At 37.7% G+C, this 13,670-nt stretch overlaps 1 protein-coding gene across 1 annotated transcript; it reads right to left on the bottom strand.

Annotated features, from left to right (window-relative positions):
* Nucleotides 1-1,384: 1,384 nt before the first annotated feature.
* On the bottom strand, nt 1,385-12,812 carry LOC130554842 (histidine N-acetyltransferase-like). The gene is made up of 4 exons (XM_057334716.1): nt 12,571-12,812; nt 7,569-7,792; nt 6,973-7,197; nt 1,385-6,868 (listed from the first exon to the last, which is right to left on the bottom strand). Exons 2-4 carry the CDS (start codon nt 7,782-7,784, stop codon nt 6,302-6,304), a joined length of 1,008 nt encoding a protein of 335 aa, XP_057190699.1. The 5' UTR covers nt 7,785-7,792; nt 12,571-12,812; the 3' UTR covers nt 1,385-6,301.
* Nucleotides 12,813-13,670: the final 858 nt, after the last annotated feature.

The following is a 13,670-nucleotide window of genomic DNA, read 5'->3' as shown; positions in this document are numbered from 1 at the left end:
AAAGGTGTTCCTGTAGTTTAAATGATAGACCATGCTGTCAACAATGCCAAAGTAATGGGTTTGACTTCCAAAGAACACACAGGTAAAAAGTATACCTTGACTGCATTGTAAGTCACTTCGGAAAAAAGCATTTGCAAAATGCAAAACCCCAAGCATTCATCATTACAATTTTACCACGCATTGTGATTATGGTTTCTAAATGGGTTTTCATGGGGGCTTATCATCTAGTTTTTTACTGCTTTAATATTACAGAAAACCAGTGTGGTTGTCTCCCATACATTTTAAATATACACATTTGACATTTTAATCTCGTCGCTGTCCTTCCGAAACCTCGGATGTCCAATTTCAGTTAAGTTTTTTTTTCAGGAAATGGCAAAAACACTTAATTTTTGATTAATGATTAAATTCTGTGTTCACAAAGTTGACAAGAACTTTTGAATGCTTTTTTTATTGGTTAGATATTTTCAAAACCCAATGATAAACATTTAAGAATGACTAATAACAATGATTTATGATAATAAAAATCGCGAAATATGGAGATTTAAGGTTTCAGAAGGACAGCAGCAATATGTAACAAGATGTAATTTGATGGCCATTTGGCAAATCTGATACTTTATAGTAAAGTTACCGTATCCTATAATCACACTTGTGTATGCTTTTGGATCATTCTGGATGCTCATTGACTAACATTCGATGGCAAAATTTCAAGGCATATTTAAATTCTCAGAATGAAAGAAAGGGAATTAATCCTGAAATAATCTAGTTTATCATCCATGATTCTTACAGATTAGTCCTTTCCCTTATCCGATAAAAAGAAAAAACAAACAAAAAACTACAAATAAAACAACAACAGCAACAAAAACTATTAACATAAACAATAACAACTTACAAGTTACAACTTAGTACTCTAAATTCTAACAGTGCTAACGTAGTGTATATTGTAATGTCGACTTTAGGAAGTGACCATTTCTAGTTTCGGAAATGTTTCTAAATATTACTGCATAATGTTAAGATGCTGAGGATAAGTTATTTGTTAAGTACACAAAGAGAGAGATATAGAGATGCATACAATCACAATACGAATATATTGCAAGCACAAAGAGAAAAAATATCATTGCAGATTTTGAAATATTTTTTTATACAGTTAACCAAGTACAGTCTCTAAAAATGTATCATGTGTTTATGACGAGTGTTAAAGAAAACATTTTGTTTTACATACCCTGTCTAAACTTCCACCATTTGTTTTTCCAATACCATCGTTTCCAAATTTGACTAGTTTTAAATATTGGTCAGTGGTCAATGTGCTCAATGTAAAATAGCCACATGCTCATTACAAAGCCCAACCACTCACACAAGCATGCACATTTCAAAAACCTCTCATGGATTATAAGGCTTTTAAAAAAATTACTGTATTTAAAATAGTTCAGCATCTCTCACAATCTATGAAAAAGAAACAGACAGGTAACAAAATAATAAAATACTTTTCCATTACTTGACACATCACTGCTTGACAATAAGCAGTCGTACTGGGTAATAAAAAATATTTCCCACAAAAAAAAGTTTCATATAATCCAAATGCCTTTATAGCATTTAAAATGTATTCACCCTCTTGATTGACAGTTGGCCAAGAGTTTTCTGATGTATACACCATTAAAATCAATTTCTCGTTATATATCATTCTCAAACATTTGAATTGTGTAAACATGCAAGACATGAAACACAGTTTGTTTGTTTTTAAGGGCTAATGGGAAGACACAAACTCAACAGCCACTGATGCATCAAGAGAATGGATGACAAGGACATTCAAACCACCAACTTTTTGAGGTCTACAAAAATCATGGTCCCTGCTTTCCTGACATTGGTTTGCATTTCATCAGCTTACACCCAGTGGTTTCAGACAGGTACAGTGTGGGTTATTCAGACCACGGTCATTAAGTGGTACATAATCTTCATTACAATTAGATATCAAGTAAGGAGCTCACCAATAAAAATATCTATAAACTCGACATTATGCAGATAGGCCGACACTCCTATAGGAACTATTACAAAAAATATAGCAATCCTCTGAATGACCATGATTGACACAATGTTTTACAAAGATCTCCCACTGTGCTTTAAATAATCTACATATCTACAGTATAAAGTGCAACATGTCAGAATAGTTAGACGAATGTTAAAATGCTAGACAATTCCAAATTGATCTAAAATGTTATGGCATTAAATACACTACGCATTGGGATCCAGTTGCATTCGACTTCTAAATACTGCAGAACATTTGTAGATAAAATGTACTAAATAGCATTAGTGCATACAGGTGAAAATACCTGTGCGTTTTAGCCACGGCCGCGAAGTCTGTGTGTAGACACAGAATATTTTCCTATGGAAAACAACAAGAGGAGACACAGAGTTGAAGCTCTGAAAGTGCAAATCAGCAATTGAACTGATATTACCCACATAAGGCTTTCTGTTCGGATTTCACTTTTGTAACGTTCAAATAGTGATTTGGAACAGAAAATCTCCCTGGTGGTTTTCCCTTAATTTTCCTTCACAAAACACATCATATGTAGCCAATCTGGTAACACTTTAATATGGGGCGCAAAGACTAATCTCAAACTAATAAGAACTGAAATCGTGGTGAAGAACAGTCCAATTCATCATATTTTAGTTGTTAATAAACATTAATTGATACTTTCTTAAGTTATAATTAATAGTTGTTACAGTTACATGAATAAGGGTGCCCCCATATTAAAGAGTTTTCAATGATTCTAGTACACATAAAAAGCCCTTCATAAACATTACAAAGAAGTCAGTAAATTGAAAAAAAAAATACATATACATTAAATATAGTTAAATAAACAGAATACACAATCAGGAATAGGTACTGAGCAGCAATGTGGCAAAATACATTAGTATGACAGGGCTTGAACAGGCTATTCTTATTTTAACCCCACCTGCTCACTCTTTCCATGTGACCCTCTATAGTGTCAAGCCGAAGTGGATCAGATGGAAGGTAAAGGGTGTCTGGGGCTGAACCCTTGTTCTACGCAAGTTGATACCCTCTGTACTCGGTTTCCCTTACTTGGGAGACAAGCCCTGAAAGTTGAGCTGGCACACAGTCATACAGGATAACAAGACTCTGTGTATATTAGCTTTCTTAAGTCTTAACACTCACTGTGTTACTTTAGTGCTGAATGTGACAAACTATTATGCTATCCTGCTCGGTCTTATTTGGTCTGTTATCCTCCAACGTATTAAAACACAAGAACTTGATTCTAGTTAAACGAGATTTCCCTTTTTGCAACAACAAATAAGGCATTGTAGATGAATGGAATTCATCTTGTCATTGTTCATCTTTACAATACAAACTGTTTACTTATTTTTATGGTGGTAACGTGAGCCGGATCACATGTCCTCGCCTCATCACCTATTCCCAGAATAGCCCTGGCTCCATCTCTCATCTCCCTTTGCAACCCGTCTTATTTTTCCATTCCATAAAAAGAAAGTGAAAAGCCACTTTATAATTTAAGAAAATGGGTTTAAAGTTCACGCTATGTGTGCCAGTGTAACAAGGGGCGACGTATCCTTTTCAACTCTTCACCGTAAGACGGTCACATGCTTCTAACCTTTAATGGCCCTGCCATTGAAACCTCTGTAATTTATAGGGTTATGACCTCCTGCACACTTCAAAATACCCAGAAAGGCAATTAGATGTTAAAAGTGCTTAAAAGCAAGGTGGAGTTTAACATTTAAAATGAAAAAGGGAAATATTCTTCAGTGATCATTGAAATGCCAAATTCACATTGATATTGAGAAAAAAAACAGTGACAAAAAGAGACTAACATCTTAAAAACTGCTCTTCTAGCACTAAGATGAACTGACACATTTAAATGTACAACAAAAACTGCATACCACATACATTTGAGCCTCTATTCTATCATGTCATGATGTGTGCTTTTAAGAGGGAAAAATTAAAATCAAGGGCTGAATAATTTGTAGAATTATTCTCAAATTATTCCATAATAATTTGTAATCCACTTTGTAGGCCATTACACACTGACTGAACATTCTGATGGTTTTGGAAAGTTGCTGAAAAACAGAAAATTTGATCTTGCTTGTGCTTTCTGACCATATATTTTGTCAATTATATATTTGGATTTTGACGTTTCCTCTAAAAGCACAACTTGTAGCAGACATGAAAGATTTCGAGATTTTAGCCATGAAACGAACAAAGGTCCCCTGTTGCTTACAGCAAATAAAACAACCCCCCAAATAAATAAATAAAAACAATATCTATATATACACCTAAAATTACAGTGTGTGTACACATACACATATTCAGCAGTTATGCCTGTAAAATGAATGGGCCACAATTATTTTGGTCCTGACTTTCAATCAGTCAGGTTGACAAAAGGCTGCCTGCTGGTCATTTATAAGTTACAAAAGTCCAACATGCAGCTGTCCAAAGGAAGGTGACGGGATCCCCATTACATCAGTGGATGATGACAGTTCATGAGCAAAACTAAGCAAAAGCAGATACATAATTAGTAAGAATAAAGACAATCAGGGTTTTTACACCCTGCTTGGTTTGGTGGGCACAGATTATGCTTTTTCAAACCTGTTTGAACATTGCCGTGGACTATGTGAGAACAGCGAAATATCTCTGTGCATATATTAAGTTGCGTTTGTTCATATGGGCCGTGTGTCTGTTACATCAGGGATAAAGCAAACCTTGATCTGGGTTTGGGAAAAGAAAATAAAGGTGGGCTAGAGGACTTTCAAACGCCTTGTTTCTCTTCTTTCTTATTTGGGCCAGTAGAAGGAAATGCGTGTCCTGTATCTTCAGTATCGTGACACTGGGCACTGGTGATATCATCCATTCTTTTTCATTGGGTAGCTAGTCAGTGTCAACTGTAAGACAGGAAATATACTTCACTCTCCCTGTCCTATTTGTTGTTTTTTTCTTTTAAATTCTTTAAATTCCTGATTTCATGATTGACTCTCTAATAGAGCTCAAGACAGCTAGGTTCCCTCTGGTTGTGAAATAAACTGGAAACCAACATTTTCTCAAGATCTTGTCTACCAGTTTTGAAGGATAATGAATTTTGATGTATTTACAATGAAGACTGAAGCATTTCTTAAGGTCTCAAATAAATAAATTTTATATTACTATTATTACTGTAGCTGATTTTCTAGAATAACATTTACAATGTGTTTAAATATATACTGTATATGTTCCTAATTATGTTTCCTGTCATTTTGGTTTAAACGTGTGTTTCTTTTTTAAATGTTATCCTTTCACTTAAACCAAAGGAGTCATTTTATAATTTAGAAATAAAATATAAATAAAAGAAAAAATATGTCTTGTTTCATTATTTCGTCACTAACTGAATGAACAACTAGCAATATTCCAGTGTGTAATTCAAATTGCACTTTGCACAGCAGTTAGGTACAAACACCGACACAATGTAACTTCTAGCAAATAAACTCAAGTACTTCACAAAGCTGTAATCTAAACACATAAGCTAAATTGTCTGACACATATATATTTAGATGCTGAGTTTAAAGCACTACAAAGTACTTTTAGAGGAAATATTAATAACGACAACGAGTTTCTGCTATTTTGAGAAGCATATCAGAAAAATTATCAGCAAAGATTACTTCCCCCTGTGGAGATCTAGTCATTTCAAAGAAGTTCTTTAAAAGTATTTAAAGATCTGGATAGCTGGCAGCCAGTCATGAAGTCTCCAATTAAAATAGATTCCTCTAAATATCAGCAGCTACAGTGCTACATTTAATAAAACGTAACAGACACTCAAGTTAAATCCAATTCTTTGATCATAAAGTGCCCTAAAGATTGTGCAGTTTTCTTTGCATCTTAGCATAATAGGCGTTCGTGCCAGTGATGCTAACAGAAATGGTGGGGACTGGGACAATATGGGTCCTCGTTTTGTATTTAATGTTATTGCTCCCCTCTCTGACAGAGCCCAGGACAATGTCCCTGATTGTACCCGGTCAGTGTTTACAGTACTGCGAATGGAAAAACCTCTATTTTAGTGTTTGTTTGTTTTCACTTTGTTATTTAGATTAATTGTTACGTTAAATTAAACAAAATTCTACAAAATTCGTTAATAGAGCAAATTAAAATTAAATTATCTTCTTGTTTGGTTTATTTTGAAGGATGTTCGAGATTTTTTGTCAGTTACGTCTTTGAAGGAGATGTTAAAGTATTTTCTGTCAGCTTGGTGTTTAATTTTAGGGAAGGTGTTTCTGAGGCTCCTAACCCTTTGCTGTTATCCTTTCCCTAAATAACATCTGACTCCACAACGCACTGCTCTGTGTATTCTTTCACCAGCTCCACTTTAAGGGTCTCCCTAAAGAAATCGGCCATAGGCTTCCACAGCGCAGGCTCCAGGAAGACCTGACACATAACGTAACCCTTCAAAGCGCCTGTGTGGCACCTCAGGTGGCACAGCAGCTGTTGTACGGCCAGCTCTAGGTCTTTGCCAAACATGTCGATGTTTAGGTAGTACCAGTCATCACCAATCGGCACAGGGAACGGGAAGGTGCACAGGCTGGCCATGGTTGGGCGCATGGCATCGTCGACCATCCAATCAATGTCCTTCTTCATCAGGATGGCCATGTTGCTCGGAACAGGCTTGAAGGGCTGCCAATCTTGAACGATGGTGGCATTAGGAAGGACGTCCTGCATTAGAACATCACTCAAGAAGAGCTGATGCACTTTTGCAGGCTCCAGACGGACCGGGATGTTTGTGGGGGGCAGACCCTGCCCCGCAATACTGATATAAGGCCCGAGATCAGCCAGGCGCAATTTTAGGTCTTCGGCACGGAAGCGCACCAGGAGGATTCCCTTTGCATATGAATTGGGTAACAGAATGAAGATAATGCGGCTTTAGCACTTTTGTTCAAGACTAAATGTCAAATTTTACCAAAAGGTTTTTATATGGTTCCTACCTGTTTGGTGATGAGTCTGTACTTCTGGAAGTCTTTTGGCCCCAGTTGGTCATCTCTGGTCAATCTGCTGACTTTAACGTCAGGGTACTTTGATTTCACCAGCTGAGAGCAAAACCGCAGAAGTACCCCAGCAACACCCTTTCCCCTCTCCTGCGGGGCAACACGGAGCCCTTCCACCAGCATGGTCTCCCCATCATCAATAACACATGCTGACTCCAGCGCAATCTGGAAAATGGAGTCACATGACAAGCAAACAATGAATCTGTGTTCAATCTACAGCGATGGAGTGTTTCTAAAAAGCATCTAAATAGCAGTATAAATCTACACTAAAGACGCATCTTTTTACTCTTGCCTACACTACACTTCCATAATATAAATCCTCTGAGGGTTTAGGCTGCATTAGTTAGATCAACCGGAACCAGGAACACTTCCAAAAACAAATGATGTACTTGTTGCATCAAAATGTACTTGTTGACTTGACATTATTGCTGCTTGGAAACAAAAAACTTGAAAAACAAAATTGGATTATTATAATTATTGCAATAGGGATAGAACACTCACTTCAAAACCTTCATAATTTCAACACGTCATCTTACCACTTTGCCTTGCTTGCGAGCCAAAATGACGATGCGGTTGCTCTCTTGCAGCCAGGCTTGGTAGCGGGAGGGCAGATAGTCCAGGCCACCGTAAATATCCTTGCTCATGGCCATGATGTCACCAAAGTCTTCCTCTGTTGCCACTGTAAACTGCAGGCCGGTCTGAGGAGGGGCCTCGGGGAGCTGAGAGCAGGGGAGGCTATTTTCAATCTTCATCCTTGGAGCTGGAGACACAGTCAGTCACGGAATAAGATTTACAATGAGATAACTTGAGCAACCCTTTATAATCTGTGTACCGAGATAAAAACTGCCAAAAAAACTGTTGTGGGACATTGTAAAGTAGTGTTTTGAAGTGATATTTTATGTCAAGGGGGCAGAACATAACTTCCAGGGCAAAGCAAGGTTTCGTGCTTAATGTCGCAGTGTTTATCTTCCTGTGCCAACACACCAGCAGGTTGGCATCAATAGTGGCAACTTGTAACCATGCCCAAATGCTAGACACTCACCCCTGTGCCAACACACATACAGACCTCCTACTGCCAGAACCCTTAATCCTTTTTTTAATTCTCACTGAACAGCATCGCCCTGGTTCCCAGTGGAAAATAAAACCTTTTTTTTTAAAGGGACTTGGGAAATAATGGCGTGAGACGTCAGGGGGAAGGTGAAGCGGATGGGTAGGCAGATGTGTGCAAGCACGCATGGGTGGTGAGTGTCCAGGGATTGAAAGGCTGCGTAGTGGGGGCAACGCTCTGAACGAGTCACAGAGTAAACATTGTTTGCACCCCTTGGGCCCATACTGGTATAGAAAGCCCTGGTACTTTTCCACTGGTGCGCTACTGTAATGGGAAAAATCTCTACACACTTGTTTGCGTTTGGCAAACATGTATTAGGCAGCGAGTGTGTGACAAAAACAATTCATTCATGGTTCATTTGCCTATTGCTACAATATTTGATTTCCAAATTTCCATGTGACTGACTGTCTTTCATTCGCCCTTGCATTTGAATTGAGTTCACTTAAACTGAACTGATGTCTGATCAGAATCAATGTCTTACGCTAGTTTTAAGCCAACGGATGTCCGGTCGACTCTATGTGTAAGCCTTTTTTATTTGAAATTAATTTAGTGCTCAAAGATATAAACATAAATTCTTTTATGTTAGTTAAGTCTTTTGAAGCTGAAAATTTGTCCTTTGATGAGGTCAAACAAATGTTGTAAGATATGTAAAAATATACATATTACGCTACCTGTACAACCTAATGTGTCAATTAAAGTTTGTGCAATGTTATATAAACGTTATGCTGTGTTACATAAAAGCAAAAAGTCTTCTCGGGCTGTTATATCACAGTTATGTCATCTCCCCATGGAACAGACTTTCAAGTGGCCTTGGGCAGAGTTATTACCATTACATCACAATGAACTGATGACATCATGATTATTTATGTTCGTTGAAGGAGAGTATGAATATATACATATATATATATATATATATATATAAACACAAAGAAAGGGGTGCTTGCTTGCTGTGAAACAAAGAATCAAGTCAGGAAAGGAATGTTGAGTGTAGATCATGATGACCCATGTGAGGAAGTTGATGTAGATGAACCAATGGACAGAAGATGTGTCTATGGCTAAATTATACTGTAACAGGAGCCACTTCACAGGCCAGGTACTGAAGGTCTTGGCTGATAATACTGAAAGGTTGCAAGTTCAGATACTACAAGAGGTGATCCATGAGCTCAAGGGCACTGTAACGGGAAACCTGACCCCAGTTACTCCAGGGTGGATTACGCTTGCAATATGTGTACTGTAACTGTGCATAGTTTTGGATAAAATAGTGTTAACCGACTGCTCAGGATTATTACACCCAAAATGGGTGTTGACACGGTCTTACACCTCCTACATCCTAATGAAGACTTGTGGTTTCTTCAATGTCCTCTGTGTCCCCTTTAAGGAAGCTGGTATGCTACTGTACACTGTCTGTATACTATACTGTTAGCCACAAACTTGGCCACTGGATAGAGCTGAGTTTTCACTCATTACAGACAGGAGAAGGACTGAGGGAATGCTATCTGTTGCCTTTTAACCCTGAAAGTCAGTTTAAACAAGTCAGACAATGGCTGAGAACGGACGCTCTTGACACCTGTGAAGCAATGGAAGGCTATTTTGTTTGGGGGAGTGAGGGTTTGTTATAAAAACAAACAGGGCTCTCTAGACTGCTTACGTGAAGGGAGGAACATAAGGTGAAATGTTTTGCCATCTGCCCCCAGTGTACATTCACAAGCCTTCACTTTATCGACTGTGTAGTACAAAACTTCTATAAGAAGTCTTCAATTATTTTTTATTTTCATTTAATAAATATGCTATCTGTAAAAAATGAGGACGAGAAAATTAAGGATAAGAATGATAGTGTATTGTAATCTACAAACAAGGTTACTTGAGCTTGTTTTTCACCTTTCTGGCACATTTAAATAACTGGTGCAAGTCCAGCTGAATGATGACTTGAATTTTACACTCATCCTTTACCCATCTCTTTGCTTCAGATCACAATCTCAAACATTCATTTGAGCTTCAAACACAAATGTAAATAAAAATATGATTATGCTCATAAAAATAATAATAGGTGGCTTGATAAACAAGCATTATATATGTTTTATATAAGACATTGTGTTACAATAAATTAATTTCAGCAACCCAATTTTCTCTTCCATCCTTTAATTCCTCTGTCCTTCTTTGTCCTTTCCTCCTTCTATCTCTCTGTCTCAATCTATCTTTATCTAGAGGACAAATGATTGCATTGCAGACAGTATATTCCCCTCCCATCTTTCTGTTTATATAATTTCATTAAAGCAGATTATGGGAGTTTAGAATGTAACCTTCTTTTAAAGAAATAACATCCTTTTTGCCCATGATGCAAACATTATACCTCAAATGCAATCAAGAAATCTATGCAATGTATCCCGTATGCTTTCGTGCATAAAATGTACTCTCCTTTCTCACGTGTCATGTGTGGTAAGCATGATAACAAGAAGGGTCAACACCTACAGCAAGCTCTATAGGTCACTTTATTTCTGTAAAGAAAAGACAAGAAAATCTGAATAGTAGAATTGGATTAAAAACAAAATGCCCACATCATTTAAAAAACAAAGTGATTTAAAAAAACAAAAAGCCCTCAGTATTTGCTGGTGACTATCCTCTGTCCTGCATATTTGAATGGACTTGTTATGTTTGCATATGACCTGTCCTACAGTATGCATCCATCAACCAGAGGCATTTTACAATGAATGACATAAAACCTGAGATCACTGTAAATCTTACAAACAAAACAACGAAGTGAAAAATGATCAGTGAATAATGACCTACGTCAAAAGCTATTGTATGACTTTAAAAAGACAAGAAAAGATATGAAATGCAACACACAGGTGGTATGGAGAACTTGTCTTAGAAGGTCCTTCTTTGTACATTACAGAGCTTGGCAGCCGTGGTCTCTGTGACCTGTCATGCAACAGCTGAATCATCAATCACTATTGATATCATGGTACAATTGAGATCACATGTACAAGTTATATAGCACACTAAACCATCCTAAAAATGATTTCATTTCAATTATGACCACCAGGTTAGCCAAAGACGTTAGACTTAGTGGAAAATTGATAGATTACATTTACACATTTGGCACTTCCAAAGCAAAGTACAGTGCATTCAAGCTAAACATCAATTAGTACATGAGTTCCTTGAGATTCAAACCTGTGACCAACACATTTAGAGAAGTGCGTATATGTCATAATCATAAACCTCAAGTTTGTTTATTAAATGCAAATATGTCTGTGGTCTTAAAAAGATATTGCAGTACGTGGAGCAACATCAAAACCACCTAAAGCCTGACACTGCCACCACTGCAGCAGCTTGCCTGCACAACACGTCCATTATTAATAGGGCATGCCATATGTTTCTCCTACTAAGTTCTCTGGGTTGATTTAGTCAAGTACTTGAGCTATGGTATGTCAGTATGACCATTCACTTGACAAGGAAGTAAAAATGAAATATTATGAGCCCATCTACTTAACTCCCACATCTCGGCACGACCATTCGAACTCGCTAAGAAAGACATAAGCTTATTACAATCCCTTAATATGCCGTATAATTAACCGACAAATTTAAAATTGACAAAACGTATTCTAGATCGCGTGTTTATTATTATTACGTCAAAGATGTTCAAAAATATATATTATATTAGATAAGAACATCTTTAATTCAGCATCTTCAAAGTCAAAGCTGTGAGGAGCTCTCAGCATCACGAGCCCTACATTCGCCCCGCCCCCACTCGAATTAGTCCACATGCACAGCTGAAGCGCTCCGCTCCACCATCATTCCATTTAAAGGAAACAGTATCTAACCCGGAACCTCGTAAATAAATCTTACTGTTTGAGTGTCATTTAAGTAGCATGAGTGTCATTTAAGTAGCATGAGCATCCTTATAACGCTCTAGTTAAAATTCATTAATAAATCGGCTTTTATACAGAAATAAAGAGCATTTCGTATGTCGTGCATAATGCGCTGGCACGTCAAGCAGCAAGCAGGCGGCAATAGATTAGAATCAATGTGCTATAAACCGGTAGGCCCACCATTTCATTCGTTCATTTAATCTCCTTTTCTCTCAAATTTTGAAGTAACGTTACCGGCATTCTGAATCAGTTGGAAAACGTCGCATGCACAGAAGGTCGCGATGTGAAAAGGCTACTCGACATGAATGCCAACATATGAATAACAGGGACTCTCGTGCGAATTCCTTACATTTTATTCATTGCCTTGTCGTCTAAAACGTAACGTTATTTTAATTTGGGACCTACAAAATGGCGTGATACTCGGAATACTGTTAGGAGGACAGTACAAGTGATGTTAATGACACATAAAATGCGTGATGATCGTTTTACGCGTCGAGCCTTATAGTTTGAACGAGCAAAACCCTGTCTTTAACAACCGGTGGACAGTCAGATTTCACTTACCTCTACGTCGTTGTCGTTACCCGTGAAGGATACAGAGGTCAAATTGATAGATGCTGAATAGATGTAAGCCTTCGGTGCACTGCGTTCAGATTAAAGGCTGAAATTTTCTAAATGCCGGTTGAGACGTACAATATATGAGGTATGAGGTTACTGTGAAGCCACTCCCAGAATTCCCATCCCCCAGTAGAAGGAAATATGCCAGCCCCTAAACCATCGCCCAACCGTTATCAGTCTCTCTCTCTCTCTCTCTCTCTCTCTCTCTCTCTCTCTCTCTCTCTCCTCTAGCTCGGTGCCTGTCTCTCTCACCCAGTGTTGCCAGATTGGGCTTCTGTTGAACAGGTTAGACCAGAGAAAAATGCATTGGGCGGGTGGACCAAATTTGGGCTGTTTATGAAATTAAAAACCAGCCCAAGCAGCTTGCCATTTCTTTGCTTTTGATTAGTCAAGTTATTTCAAAACGTTCGAAAATAATTTGTAGTGCAGTCATAAACACATTATTACTTAACACATCCCTTATTGGTTCAGTTCAACAAATCAGGTCTGAAATAGGGAGAACTCACCTGTCAATCAATCTACAGTTGAGATCATGTGATGGATCGTGAGTGACGGGGGTTTTGGCGTGATAAAGGACCAGATTTTGTATATTGAAGCGATCGCAATGCCAAAGTGACCCAAATATATGTTGCACGGTAGGTTTGAGAGTTGCCTTAACATGACATAACTACAGTACGTCTTTCGTGAAGTATTGCAGGACATATAATGCTTTGATTGACAATAAAATATAAATCATATAAAAGATTGATTGACAAGTGATGTCATGCCTCACCCTTATACATGCCTCACTTTATACATGCTTTTGTTATGTCAAGACTGGATTATTGTAATTCTTTGTAATTGGGAATTCCTGCTGTTCTCATGAACCGTCTTCAACAATTACAAAATGCAGCAACTACTGTAGATGGTTGACTGGGACCAAGAAACAGGTCAGTGTTTCCCCAATGTTAGCCTCCTTGCACTAGATGCCTGTTAAATTTTAGAGTTCAATTTAAGGTTTTAGAGTATATTTTTAAAGGACTCATAAAATGAGCACTTTCAACAAG

This window comes from Triplophysa rosa, linkage group LG1 (genome assembly GCF_024868665.1).
Source record: "Triplophysa rosa linkage group LG1, Trosa_1v2, whole genome shotgun sequence".
Lineage (NCBI taxonomy): Eukaryota > Metazoa > Chordata > Actinopteri > Cypriniformes > Nemacheilidae > Triplophysa > Triplophysa rosa.
The sequence above is the reverse complement of the archived record's forward strand: the minus strand, read 5'-3'. Positions and strand labels throughout refer to the sequence as shown.